Genomic DNA, 14,749 nt, shown 5'->3' on the forward strand with positions numbered 1-14,749 from the left:
TGGTGGCTTGTGTAATTCCAACTATTGCCTATATAACTGCATAGCAAGCAACTGCTGTTTATCCTGGCTTGCAATAGCATTTAGAATGATTTGGCATTTCTGTATTTTCTCTTTAACACCAGTGATTGTAACAGTTGGATTGTACAAAAATTAGTCAATATCATAATTATTGACCATTTACTGTTTCAAAATGTTAATGATCCCTTTTTACTATATATTTTTTCTCTGATTATGAGGGTTATGTCAGAAAACACAATGAGACAAAATCTTGCATTGGAAACAATGGACTGCATGTGTGATACCACCTCTAATTGAAGCACTGGTTAGCAAGGAACTGGGGTACATTTCTACCAGTGTCTTGTCCTGTTTGGTGATTGTTGAGAAAATGCTTCTTTTCAAGAATGGGTTTGAAATAGAAAATGTCCTTTTAAAAGCTTTTCACATGCTTTTAACAGCAAGAAACTGCTATCATTTTAGTTTCCATCCTGGATATCATCTCGTGCAAGTTATCTGTGGTCCAGAAAAAGAAGAGATACACCTTTCATCGTCATCTAGTGTTGGACCTGTAGAAGTGAAAATAGAGGTGTTCATGCTGGTGAATTTCCTGAGGGAGATGAAGAAGTTCACATGAAGCTTTTTCCTTTCTCTTTCACTATTTCTAGAGCTATTTTAGCCTCACTGTGTCCAGGCAGGCCCAAGAAAAGAGACAAAAATATGGGATGAGATGTTTTCTAGCCAGTTTTATTAGCTCATCTGACAACAGCTACCAAAGCTATAATATTTACAGAACATAACCTCCTTTAGGCAGGTACAAGCATACTCTGACACACTAATGGTAATGCCACTGTTTGTATTCAGTTCTGTCAGATGACAGGTGCAGCCTCATAACAGTGAGTTTGGCCTGTACTAAAATAAGTGAGGCAGGATGGCACCTGAATTGACAACTTCTTTTTAAAGATGTCAGTCACAGCAATGACACTGAAGTTGTAGTACAAAGATGAGAAAGCTAAAAGAAAAAAGCTTAGTTTCGTTGTTTCATCTCTCCTTTTGAGTAAAAGATAGTGAGGGTGAATAACCGAAAAAAATTGAAATCTTGCTTGGAGAAGTATGAGAAAGAGAGGCCTTGGCATGGGGTTAAAACAATGTGTAAACCTTAATAGTGTCAGGTTAATCATATACTCTCTGGTTTATCAGTACGTGTAAGAGGTGCAGCTATAGTAAGCATTTGGGAGAACAGGCCTTTTGGTGTTTGGTACATTGGATTTGTGCAGCCTGGGAAGATGAATGCTTGAGATGGAAAGGTTTGTTAAAGCCATGAAGGAGTGAAGGTGCGCAGCAAGACTACCTGTGAAGGACTGACTTCTTGCAGGAGACACTGGAGCTGTATCAGAGGCAACATGGGTGGACTTCCTAAGAGAGGGACAGAGGGATCCAAGGCTTGTGCTTTGAAACCTGACATGGTACTGGGTGACAGGGATGAACAGTCCCTCTGCAAAGTTCCAGCTATGCTTCTGCTGAGATCAGTTCCTTCAAAAGCACCAGCAAAGACAAAGGGACACTGACCAATGTTACAAGAGAAAATTCTCTCTTCTGTATGTGCAGGAAGGTTGGGACTCCTGATAAGAAGATATGAAAAAGAGAAAATCAGAGAGAAGGAACTGACAAGTGAAAGTGGAAGTTACCATAACAGAACACACTATTGATCTGGTACAGTACCAATAGTGAACACTGGTCCTGTTGTTCCATATGTCTGTTTACTTAGCTAAAGCTCCATGGCTTTAATGTCTGTTCAGCACAGTTGAGAAGTACTACCACTTGCAAGTGCACCATCTTGTGAAATTTGTGCCAGCTGGGAAAGAACAACGTGGAAGAAGAGAAATGTTATATTTGTGTTCTGTTTGGTCTTATGCTGATTTTATTTTCAAACAGTCAACTCAGGCATTAGAAATTCCCTTCTGCAACATTGTCAGGGAAGCTGCAAGCTGTATGGCAGCACTGCTGCAGAGAGGGTGGGGGAAGAGAGCATGGTGGCAACAAAAAGCATCAGATTTCATCCTGTATACAGGCAGCACCTTGGTAGTCATTTTGGAATCAAATATATGAGGGGGGCACAGGAGCTGTTGTGGGCAGGTCAACAAGAAGATAGACAAGCCAGTCTGTCCCAGCGTTGTGTTATTACAGAATAGATGTCCATAATTAAGAACTTCTTTAATAACATGATGCATTTATATAGCACTTTGTCAGCACAGTGAAGCTTTCTCTTTTTCTGTTAGGTAGGTAGGTAGTGAGCACCAGTTTTCCAAATAAAGAGTGGTAGATGGACGGGCAAAAAAATCCAAAGACAAATCAGCAGCCAGTTGATGGCCAGGAGAAAATCTCATGCCTTTCCTGCACCTTCTGCTTAAGTAACCATCTGACTCTGAGGTTAATGTTTACTTCATATGATTTCTATTGATTTATGGTTTTTGCAGCAATTGATCAGTGCTTAGAATGGATGGATTAATATTTCAGTGACTCAATGGGAGAGGTCTCTGAATGGAAACATTGGGTAGTGTGAGTGCTCCATATTTTGAAACAGGAAGTGAAACTAGATCGAATATAAAATGAACCCAGGTTCCAGCCGCTGGACACACACTGGCATTTTAATAGCAGACCTTCTTCTGTGGATATTTCTTTAGAAGAAGCAAGCACATTATTTGACATTTTTAAATAGAAAAATCCCTAAAACCTCATCCTGTTTCAGTGCTGCACCGCAAGATTAATCAATATGAATGGTTAAACTGCAGAAAGATAGAACTTACAGTCCTACTGAACAGGAGGCATGGTGTAGCATTTGTAACTGTGATGGGAAATGGAAGAACAACAAAGAGATGTTGTGCCCTGGCAGGCACACATATACAAAGGTAGAAGAGTTTTGGGAGGGAAGTGACTAAATGGTGCAGTGGTCAGCAGGGTTGACAGCTCTTGAAAAGCAGCAGTACATGGGTGCTGTGGAGCATGCAGTGGTAAAAGTGTAGTATTGTAAGCTGATGTGACACTGGTGGAGTGCAATGCGTCCTAGGCCATTACACAGCCAGAACACATTGCTTGTCACATCTTCTGCTTTATTTATTTATTTTAGCAGTTAATTATTTATAAAATGGACTGAATTTCCAAAGTGTCTACTCTCTGTACTCTCTTGATACTCTCTGAAAATGTCCCACTTCCTGCTTCATGCCAGGGCACTAGCTCTCAGCACTGCCTGTATGTTTGTTAAGCTTGTGCCATTCGTCAGGTACCCAGAATAAGGCTGAGACCACTGCTTACACTACAGAAATTTCCTCCAGATTTTGCTACAACTGATATGCATGGAAAGTGCAGTCAGTTTGCTCCAGAGGATTCAGGTGAGAGTTCTTCAGTAGCAACCCAGGGATAAGGGCTGATATCTGACAGACATTATAGGACATATAGTTACTTAATGTCAGCTCAAGAAAATAGAACAAAATTGAGTTCTCTTTGTTATTCTACCTGGTATTTGTTCATGTGCAGTGTTCATGATCAAGGTCCTTTACAGTGTGATATCATAAGGAGATCACATGAAAATAATTTTCAAGAACTATGTTTATGTTTCATCTTTTCTTATACTCCTAATCCTGAGCAGAGCTTTCTTACAAAATAAGACAGAGACAAATTCTCTTCTTTAAAATGACAGCATAGGAGAAAGAATTGAGATAAAATTGATGTGTTACACTTGAAAACATTTTCCATGTGCCAGTTTTGATAAGTATCTGTAGTTATTAATGTCTTCCTGCCTATTCCTAGCTGTTCTAGGAAGGAGCCATTGTCTCTCACCATGAAAAACAAAGATAAAGATAAATAGGACTACTTGGATTAATGACAAGCTATCTCTGGATTACATTTTGCATTACATTTTATTGAGAAAAGTCCATGTTAAGGTTTAGTTTTCAGTTTGATTTTGAGACAGGGCTTTTTGTCAGTGAGAGTTGCTTGGTGACCTATCAGAGCTTGGTGCAGAATGTCTTCTCTTCAGTAGCATTCTTCTCCACAATCTGGTGACGTTTCTTCTTAACCTGGCATGTTTTGAATTCCTCTGTGATTTCAGAGGTTGATTTCCCTTTTGTTTCTGGGAGGAACAGGTAGATGAGAGCCGCTGAAATGACGAGGACAGCAATAAAGATGAGGAAGCAAAAAGGACCAAGGAACATCTAGAGATAAAAATAGAACAAGATGAGTGATTTCCCTGACAACACTTTGCCTCTAAAAATTCTCGAACACTGTTGATTTGCCCCTGTGAAATGAGGAATAAGTTCATTTTACAAAAGGAGTATCTATTTATCTTTTTAATCTAGTCTTGAGGCAGCAGATGATGTCTGAAGTTGAGGGAAGTGTTTTATGTAGATGGACTCCTTATACCAGTAGGAATAAGAGATTCACAGCTTTGATCATCTACAAGGCATTTCATCCTACTCCCTATCCAGAGCAGCCTAGAAAACCAGTTTAAATTGATAGGGTCAACGAGAATATTTGAATCAAATTACATACAACAGCAAAGGGGAAAATCATTCCTGTGAAAGTGAGGCCTAGCCAGATGATGAGTCCACCGATTACAAAAGCAGAGGACCTTGTTGAAAGGGTGAAGATTTCGTTCATGACGGATGTGATGGCTCCAGCTGAGGAAAAAACATAAAAAAGCAATAGAAACTTTGTTGCATTTAACCATTTTCCTCAAAGTGAATGAGCTGGTGTCACTGGTCAAACACAGCCCCAGTAAGTCAGACTACTGTGAGATCACCTACATTTGGGCAGCACAGCCATCTCTATCTGAATTCCCCTACAGACTTCTCTGGTGGTCCATGGAGAGAGTCAGGTACTCCTCAAGGGCAGTTTCTATCCACCTAACATGTATAAAATATAGAGATGAAGGGCCTGAATGGCCTATTCTCTCCATTGCCTGTAGGAGACACCTGAGCTTTGCTACCATGGGAATTCTGTTAGGTTTTCAAGATGTTCATGGTCCTCATAGATAATAATACAATAATAATAAAGTCTTAATAATGATAAAGGCTTAATTAAAAGGGTTTTTTTAATAATAAAGGCTGCCGTTTGAATTTGGAGACTGAAATAACTTAAAGTTGTGCTTATTCAGGGACCTTTCAGAGTAGTACTGGTTTTATGTGAGTAAGGTCCTAGTAGAGAGCTGGAAGGTTGGACCTCGAGTGTACTGATGTATGTGGTTCAGAGTGGCATTAAGAGGGGATGAGAAAGGATTGAGCAATGCTAACAGAGAGACTTTGTGTGCTATCAGGTGTCATTCTTTAATAAAGTAGAATTTTACAGGTAAGTTGAGAAAACTCTGATACTTTAGAAGGGGCTATCTCTGCCACAGGCAAAGACAGAGGATGGAGCACTTGAGCCTGTGTGCACTGAACAGCACTGACACCCTGCAACACAAGTCTTAGTGGATTGATTAACAAGGGTTTTTTTTTGGCTTCAGTGCGAGGAAACAGGGTTCTGATCCATAAGGGTCTGAATAATTTCAAATAATTTGTTAAGAAAATTGTTTCTTGGGTCGTAAATTCATCAAAAATTGGGACTCCCACCACTGCAGTGCAAACTAAGCTGTTGATTTTCAAAGGTATATTCACGCAGTCTAGTTCTACTTCCATACATTCATGGCTTGTGCTTATCCATGTGGTCCAAGGTTGTTGCTTTTAATTGTTGTACTCACCTGGTCCTAACCCATAGGCAATGATGAATAAAAAGATAAGAATAACACTGCAATATGGCATCCAGAGGAACTGATCCTAGGCAAAGACAAAAGGATGGAAGTGAATAAAAATTAATATTACAGCTGTAGCATGGCTGATCCAAACGTACAGGAGAAGCAATTATTAATGTAAATGCTCATGACACTGAGCTCTGTAGTAGGTGCTCACTAGAGCTACTTATCTTTGTGTACTGAATGCAGTGGAAGGCCAGGAGCAGCCTGCAGTGTCCTACCTACAGAGGTGAGCTGAACTGCACCCTGGTCTGAAACACAAATAACAAATTCCAAGCTAATTATAATATGTGGAGAATTGTTACTGATTTAACCTGATTATCTTACTGAGTTAGACAACCTCAAAGAAATGTTTAAGTCTCTTGTGAACCATAAGATCTCTGTGAAGCAGAAAGAAGCTGAAAGTGTAGGAGACCACAACTGCAATGCAGTGTGAACACTGGCACTACTGGAGCCATGACACTGAGTTCCTCACTACTTTCCACCATCCCAACTAGAAGTAGCTAGTAAGCTGTAGTATGTAGCAGGATCACTTTTATCAAGGGTGGAAACTGGTGGGTTTTGGAAGTGTCAGTGCATGCTGCTTCTGCTGCAGGAGGCATGGGATAGCAAATGGGAAAGGTGGTAGCATGGATGCTCATCATGGATTTAAAAGACAGCAGAACAAGACATGAGAGATTTGGAGAGATCAGAGCTGGAGGAAAGCTCTGCCAGGCCAATGACTTTACAAAATGTTTCTCACTGACTGTTTGAAAGCCTGATTAAAAAAGATGAGCTACAATGCAGGTCCACAAAACCCTTGCAGAGAGGCTGCGTTTATATTCAGAAGATATCCTGACCTACTATTTTGGACATGAAAGCTAAGGCTGATTATCTGCCACCCTGCACAAAGAGTTCTGACACAGCTCCACTCCCAGAGAGACATTTACTTACACTCAGTAAAAGGCTTATTTCAAGCAGCGTGAGTATCAGTGCCATCAGCAAATAACCACCCCACAGGAGTATCCGGCGTCCGAAGCGATCAATAATGGAGCTCTGAAGAGTAGAGAAAACTTGCATCTCACTGGCAGCACGGCCAAATCCAGCTATCAGGCATCCAACAACTCAAGCATTCCTCCTGAGTTCTTTTTTACTTTAGAGAACTCAAATCTTATTGATACAATGTTTGTTATTTTATTGAATTCCTTCCAGCCTCTCTAATGCTATGAATTACCATTGCTGCCCAGCACTGCAGTTACTTCTTCATAAATACTGTATTCAGTGGAAGCATGACTCCGTTCAAATAGATAGATATACACAAATGTATGGAAACAAGTACACATATTTATGTTTGAATTGTAATTCATTTATATCTGAATGAAAAAGAGATGATGGAGAATGAAGATGGAAAGAAATATGTAAAAGGTAGGACAAAATTTGGAGTGAATGGTAACAATGACTGGTTTATGCAGTATCACAGAAAAATTCTTTAGTTCATAAGGAGAAGATTCATTTTCTTTAAGGAAGAATAGAGCCAACTCATATATACTTTAACCCTTAAAGCCCCAGCGAGGTCTGACTTACACAGAAGATGAGAGAGACGAGCTCAGAAACTGCAGCTCCTAGAGATACATATGGGATTATGCTTTCCTGCAGGTTGGCTGTCTGAAAAATTTCTGAGGTGTAAAATGTGATCTAGGAAACAAGAAAAAATTCCAAAAAGAAGCATAGTCAATAGGTATGAGATGTGCTTACCCAGCATCATTTAGTACAAGACTTGTCATCACTGCAAAAGCAACAGTACATTGTTGGGGCATAGTGGAGGGAACATACTTGACTGAGATGTGAAAATTCAAAAAGGTAATGGAGATGAAGAAAAGGTATTTGAAAGACCAGGGGGAAAAAAAATAACCAACCAACACAGAGGTGCCTCCTCTGCCAACAGTGCTGGCAACTGTAATGAGCAAGCTCCAGCAGAGTGCAGTGTTTCTGGAGAAAGACCCATAGGTGAGTGATAAAAATGACAGGCAGGGGAATGATTCTTAACTTGGGCTGTATTGGGCACAGCCAAATTTATGTGAAAACAACTGAAAGGAAATTACTTAAAGGATAAACCTCCTTTATCAAATGGAATGACAATTGAATGGCAATAGCTGACCGTCTACTACTGCAGAGGTCAGAAAGTGGAGCTGGAAGTCTAGATAAAGAGATCTCTGGGTTGTAGCAAGCCTTAGGGTATTTATAACCCCTTCTACAGAATCTTTGGTAATACCAGCAAGGGAATGAACACAACAGTGCCCTTGCAGGAATTTATGCTGAGTTGGATCTCTTGTATTCCCACCTGAGAAGCTCCCTGGAAATGTGAAGAATACTAGTGATGATACCACAGATCTTCACAGACAGTGCATTCTGTGTGAGGGGGAATAAAGTAGATTCAGAAAAAAATGAGAAGCTAGAATTGTGGTGCTTCGGTTACTTAGTAGATCTAAGCATGGAAATAGAGTATACTCAACTGCACTCAAGCCACAGAGCTGCAGACTCAGTAAAATGAGGAGCATGGTGCCCAGCTGTGGATACACAGATGGTTCTTTCAGCATCTCTAGAACATTCATGATTTTGGTGCCTTTTGTTATAGCCTTTTCCTTCATCATGTCGTCAAATTCAGTGAGATAATTCCCTTCTCCCCAGAGTTGCTTCATGGCTAAAGAAGAGATAGAATGAAATAAACTCCCCATCATCTGATCCACTCAGAGTTCTGTATTTCTCAACTTTTAATGACATTAAGCATTTGCAGTTCAGTCTGTTTTGCTTCATCAGTCCCTGAGCAAAGGACTAGCATATTGCTTACTGGAACATGCTGAGACTTCCCTGGAAATGGCTTTTAACTTGCTGTAGTATTTAGGGGTAGATCTTAAATATTTCTGATGACTGCACTTAGTCTAGAGGAATTTGATAATATAATTATCAAGAAATCTGTAGTTGGCTGTTAGAAAAGCTGACCCCCTCTGTTAGTTTCACTTTACTGAGAGTTATGGTTTAGTGAATTAAGGATCTGAAGTTTTATGTTACCTTTCAAGCAACCGGGTTTGTCTCCTTTTTGCAGCAAGAGATACGGAGGGGACTCAGGAAAGAATGGCAAAAAGACCAGTTGAATCAATGCCACTAACCCAGAGAAGGACAATAGCACATTCCACATGTCTTCAGTTCCTAAAAGATCTCTATGAAAGCATGTTAGAGTGTATTTATAGTCCAGTAAAATTACAATCCATAACTAGTTTGGTATTTTCCTAGATCCTATATTAGTTGAAGAGACACAATGTACACACGTATCTTGGAAAGATCAATTGAAATGGAAGATGCTTAGGCTGGGAAAGGAAAACAGGCTCATACTTTCTACTGCAGGACTGACATTTTTCTTGTAATCTGACTCTTTTGTAAAGATCAGTGGAGTATGAATATCCTGCAACAGCCTTCTGAAGCAATACTGCAATTCTGAGTGAGGGTATAAAGTAATCAGCAGGATTTAGATCCCAAAAGTTTACTGAAAGTGTTCACATACAACTTTTCTTATTAACTTCAGCAGAGAGACCGCACCTCCAGAGATGGATTCATTCTTTCCCAAGAGAAAGGCCTTTCTCTCCCCAGTGACACATAAACCTCAGTGACTGGTATGAGGTAAATGCATCCATTATTATGGCTGTATTTAAGCAAAGTAAAACCCCACCCTTAGTGCATATCCATTTCTAGGACTGGGAGAACAACACTTCCCTACCATACAGAGGATAAATAAATGGAAAACAGGATGAGAAGGAGTAGCATAAGTACCTTAATCCAAGAATTCTTGCGACAGCTTTTCCTAATGCAAGAAACACAGAGGAGCTCACATTTACAAAGCCACGCAACCTCTTCGGTGAGATCTCTCCAGCATATTGAACATGGGCGCTCAAGTGTATTCCTGAAATGAAAAAGACACAAAAGAGCTAAAGCTATAGAAAGCAAGAGAGATGGTCCCTTTTCATTTTTTCCTTCACCTAAAGGTAGCTTTCTCCTTTCTCTTCTGAACTGTTTGCTCTATATCCTCCACAATAATAGGCTAAAAATGTACCTTTTCCTTTAAGCAAGATGTTTAGCTAATCCACCAGATCTCTCTCTCAAGACCTCTTGAAGGCAAAGGACAGCTCATCTTACCTTTTCCCAGTCTGTTCCTTGTTGCACTGGGGTTACTGTGCATGCCTGGGTACTCCCAGCAGGAAGATTGCTGTATCCACCCCAAAGGAGTCACATTAACATGGAGTAGTGGGGAGTCCTACCAGCACCGAAGCCCTCAAGGAAGCGCCCAATCAGGACCATCTCAAAAGATTTGGCTCTCCTACTGAAGCCAGTATTCAGTGTGGCTATTATGAGGACCATGTCATTGAACAGCAGACATTTCTTCCTGCAACAGCAAACAACATGTGGGTGTGATCCATGTTTCACTTTTTCATCTTTGACTATTGTCTGTCTGTTCTCCTCTGGATTTACAGACCAAATTTAAACAAATGCTTACAAGACAACCATATCAGATTAGGAAAGTCATGTCTTTGCAGAGAAATGATTCCTCTTTGCTCACATGCTAACACTATGTGAGCACGCCATGAGGATGAAGGAAATTCCTGCAGGATAAATATTGATAAGGAATGGTCTTTCTCACTTCTTTACTGTGGATAAGGTTCCCATCTCAAACACTGTGTCTGTCCCCAGACCAGGGCAAAGTCAGCTTCATGGAGAATATGCTTCACTCTCCATCCACCTCAAGGTAGATAGTTCTGGCTTTGTGCTTTATGGCCACCCTCAAAGAGAGGGTTCTGAATGGGGCCTGAGGGACTTCTCTTATCCTTGCTGAAACTCATATTATTCTTACAGAGGAATGAACCTGTGCATTTTTTTTAAAGGCTGTGATCAATAAAAAGGAAATAAAAACTTTGCCTACAGAATATCTATCCTCTATTGCATTACTACAGTGGTGTTGGGCTCCAGAAGGCGTTATTGCCCTATAAAGACATTTCAGAGATTTATTTTGTACTGAAATTTCAGTGAAAATACAGGAATTGTTTGGCACCAAAACCATGACAAGGGAATCAGAAATGGTTGCATATTCCTGTCTCTCTAATGTACCTAGGGGCAGTTATACACAGAGAGTGGAGCAAATTCTGCACCAGAAGGGGGCAGTGAGAATTCTGACATCTATTATATTAGCTGAGTGAGATTTAATTGCTTCCCTTGTTGCAGCCTCTGTTAGCTATTGGGAAATATACTTACTTTCCATATTTTGCTGTTAGGAACCCACTGCACAGACAGCCTATCATTCCACCTACACAATACATAGACACGATGAAGGACCACAATAATGTGAGTGTCTCCTGTTGCAGCACAGACCCATATCGCTCCAGCCAAGTTTCATTGATAAACTTCTGAATGTACTGGGACAGAAAAAGAGATTTTCACAAACAGTAGTTCTTCATAATGTTTATAACTTTAAAACAGGTGAATAACAGTAATTGGTAAAAGCATGACTATGGGACATTTGTTTGCAAATTAGGATTGACATTTCCTCCCATACAGACTAATAGTGTGAGATAGTCTTTCAAAACGCAATTATACGCTTTAGTCTGTTGAACCCTGGCACTCCTACACCAAAATAGTGGGACCTTTTATTGACTCTGGTGAAGGGCAATTGCTCCTATTGCAAGTAGCAGTTATAAGGAGAAAAGGGCTGAACTGAAGGTTGAGAGTCAGTCAGCTAGTTGTTAATCTTTTTTTCTCCATGGCATAATCTTTGAGGAGGGTGTTTCAATATGTTGTTCCCATACAGTTCTGTGAGAAGTTGTCTTTGGAGCACAGCTCCTAACAATCATGCAAAGTCCTTTTGTCTTCTGCCAGTGGGCAGTATGGCATTGGAAAGAGCTGGGAATAAACCCACATAGCAACACCTGACAGATTTTTTAGAGCATCTTCAAAGAGTAAGGCCGTGGCAAACAGTTACAGATGTGATCTCGTGAAGTCTTTGCTTACCGGAGATGTGTAATTGATGACAGACATTTGAAAACCAGACAGGTGGGTTCCCCCAATCCCTAGCACCATAATCATTAGCAATAGCTTCCGGTACTGAACCTGCCAAAGGTGATGAAACACATTGTAAGTTCCTGATACCTCCTGGCTTTAGACCAGGAGACAATTGATGAGATGTTCTGCCTTCACATTGCTATGATTTACTGTAAAATGCAAACACCCATTTTGAATTTTTCAATCATGCTGCTTGCCAGTGAGGAGGGCTAGAAGACAAGAAGTTAGGTACTCACCAGGTCTGAGAGGAAACCAGCCATTTGCCCTTGAAACCTGCCTGCTCTGAGAGCCCTTGTCAGGTCTGTCAGATGAGAGGTATGTTTTCTATGTGTAGATTCTGAGAAGTGGGGATCATGTCACAGAAGTTAAATTCTAACCCTGTGGCTTTTAGTGAATTGTGTCCTCTTCCAGCAGTGACCAGGGCCCCTTTTTGCTGGTTTAATTATTCCAAGACCCAGATACGCCAGGCTGGTTGCAACACTGGTAGATGTTTATCCTTCTGTTGGGAGTGCATCCCCCTCACTTGTACTGCCAAAGCAACTGCATGTTCCTGTGAGGGGTCGGATGGTGTTGCATCTTTCCTTCAGGATAGCAGTCTCTCTTCACCTCTCTGACATGCAGCTTAGGCTGAGTGTTTTTCCTTTTCTCAAGTCTACTACAGAGATAAGCCACTTAGTGTTTTGAGTATTAGTATTATTAGCTGAGCTGTAAGGCCTCTTCTCGCATGCTGTAACATTTTCCGTTGCTTGAAATGATCTGAATGATTTTCCAGTTGCAGAACTGGTGAATCTCTGAATGTTGGCATATTGGGTCCTTGTGAACACCCAGTTCTTTAGTCAGGGTTACTGTTTCCAGACCCACTCAGAAGCCTCACTGTTGCCTCTTTGTACAACGGAGGTGGCTACTGTGTGCCAGACTGGGATGCTCATTGTGGTCTGGCTAGAGAACTGATTTTTTGAAGTACTTTTCACCTTAAGAAAATTATTTTTAATCAGCCAAATACCTGACTATTTACAGAGTGCAAGCTACTTCTTGCTTCCTTCAGGCTTCTGTGTATTACATGTAAGATTTTGTACTACACTGAATACAATGGAGCTCACTCTGCACTACAAAGATTTAACTGTCTGTGGTTAGTGCTGAAAGGGGCAGTGGGAAGGTGGGGCTGTGGTTCTGAAAGCAGCAGCAGCTTTGCTCAGGAGCACAGTGGAAGCGCTGACATTCCTCCTACAGTTTGCTTGTCACATTACAGTGACTGACAGCAAACCCATGCTGTCCTCTGGGCCGTGTGCCCTGCAGCACAGGGCAAGCTTGCTGAGTCACACCTTGACCTTTCCCCATGTCCCAGTAATGCTCTCTCCAAACCCTCTGCTTGGGTGTCTCACTGCACATCAGTACAGTGAAATAATTCAAATGGAATTCATCTTTTCACCCATTCCATTTTCATCATTCCTGAAATCCTTGTTACCTCCTCATCAGGTGTGGTCATGTATTTCATTCCTTCGCCTCTCGGCACAGACTTCTCAAATGCTATCACTTCCTCTTCTAAAACACCCCAGAATCTATCTTCCTCTTTAATTACTACTGCAAAAATCCCTGTTTTTATTTAGCTTTTTTCTTGTTCCTTACAAATTCCTCCTCTCAGTTTCCAGTCACTTCAACACTGGCCACTGCCCCCTCCTCAGCTAAAGGTTTCGCTGTCAAAGGGAAGACTGCAGCCAGATTGTATGGCTATCCCCTGTCCTCTCTTACCACCACCACCCACTTTATCCTCAGGGGTCAGACCAGAACTGTGTCCAGCAGAGTATCCCAGAGCTATCCCATAATAGTGTTAGGCAAAAGAATAAGAGCAGAGCAAGTGTGTAGTGATGCTTCCCCTTGTGTGTTTTCCAGGCCCCAGTGATGAGCAACACAGGGACTTTGCTGGTCAGGATGGTGTCTTTGTATTTGCTCTTTACACTCAAAGATCCTCTTTGAACTCTCGTGAACTTTTATTGATCCCAAGTCCTGGGACAGAAAGGTCAAATGAGATGCTTGAACAATCCAGTGTTACTTCCTGCTTTCTGTCAGGGCACACTAAAAGCTACTTTTGAAATAATTAACCCTCTCTTTTGCCATTTCTCTCTGTCTTTCCTTTTAACTTCTGTTTCCTGTATCAAATTTGAATGTCAGATCTCTGTTTCTAGATCTTTTCATGCTGCACTGTCTCATGCAAGTGTGTCTTTATTTTTCTTTTCCCTTTTTAGAGGGGCTCTGCCAGTCTAACAGCAAACCACTTTGCTAGACTCAGACAGCATGGCTCAAGCACCTTAGAGTGGGGTCATGATCAGGGAGCCTGAATGAGCTAGAGAGGAAAGGAGGATTTGTTCTTTGAGCTGAGGATGGGAAGCGTGGCTGCTGGAAGGAAGGACACACGTGGCAGCTCTTCTTTCTGAAGGAGTTTGGAACCACTGTGTGGCCAGATTTTAAGATCTGCTTGATCAAACAGTCCCTGAAGAGTCCTGTTCCTCCTGTCTATATCTCTCCCAGAATATTCACACTGCTGTCTCATTTCTATCTGGCTTCCCCCTTTTATTCAGTGCTGTACTATGGGAAAAACAAGACTTAAGTGCATAATACGGTTCTTATTTATTTCCCTACAGAAGAGAACAGAAGAGTCTTTTCACCTAGGATTTGAGCTCTACAAGAAATGTACTTATTCCAGATCTGGTGCTTAACTCACACAATACCCTTAGCTTGGAGGGCTTTTGGTTTCCAAGATGTCATGCACTGCATTTATGTGATCCTGGAAATCAAACAGATATGCTGCAGATTCACAAGTACCTCTCTAACCTTTATTCCCAATCCATGCTGGTTGATGGCAGTGTTAATGATTTACTGCACTTCCCTGCT

The 14,749-nt window shown here is 41.1% G+C and overlaps 1 protein-coding gene across 2 annotated transcripts; it reads right to left on the reverse strand.

Moving 5' to 3' along the window:
• Nucleotides 1-3,892: 3,892 nt before the first annotated feature.
• On the reverse strand, nt 3,893-12,344 carry LOC133221662 (solute carrier family 2, facilitated glucose transporter member 11-like). 2 transcript variants are annotated; one of them, XM_061370755.1, is made up of 12 exons: nt 12,097-12,332; nt 11,810-11,908; nt 11,057-11,217; nt 10,069-10,193; nt 9,584-9,713; nt 8,828-8,976; nt 8,272-8,459; nt 7,343-7,453; nt 6,713-6,814; nt 5,729-5,804; nt 4,543-4,670; nt 3,893-4,205 (listed from the first exon to the last, which is right to left on the reverse strand). In XM_061370755.1, the coding sequence occupies exons 1-12, from the start codon at nt 12,118-12,120 to the stop codon at nt 3,999-4,001; spliced, it is 1,500 nt and encodes a 499-aa protein (XP_061226739.1). In that variant the 5' UTR covers nt 12,121-12,332; the 3' UTR covers nt 3,893-3,998. The 2 variants fall into 2 exon arrangements, with proteins under 2 accessions (XP_061226739.1, XP_061226740.1); XM_061370756.1 differs by lacking the exon at nt 4,543-4,670 and having other exon boundaries at nt 12,097-12,344.
• Between the last annotated feature and the right edge of the window lie 2,405 nt (nt 12,345-14,749).

This window comes from Neopsephotus bourkii, unplaced genomic scaffold (genome assembly GCF_033783945.1).
Source record: "Neopsephotus bourkii isolate Nb327-2 ecotype Australia unplaced genomic scaffold, CSIRO-AGI_Nbou_v1 NB_1542, whole genome shotgun sequence".
NCBI lineage: Eukaryota > Metazoa > Chordata > Aves > Psittaciformes > Psittacidae > Neopsephotus > Neopsephotus bourkii.

Bases quoted from the DNA above. Each gene is read 5' to 3' on its own strand.
- LOC133221662 (XM_061370755.1), bottom strand. From the start codon at position 12,120: ATGGCTGGTTTCCTCTCAGACCTG. The intron at 11,218-11,809 runs GTAAGCAAAGAC...TTTCTGTCCCAG, and splicing joins TCATCAATTACACATCTCCG to TACATTCAGAAGTTTATCAA. The intron at 6,815-7,342 runs GTAAGTCAGACC...TCTACTCTTCAG, and splicing joins TCGTCTCTCTCATCTTCTGT to AGCTCCATTATTGATCGCTT.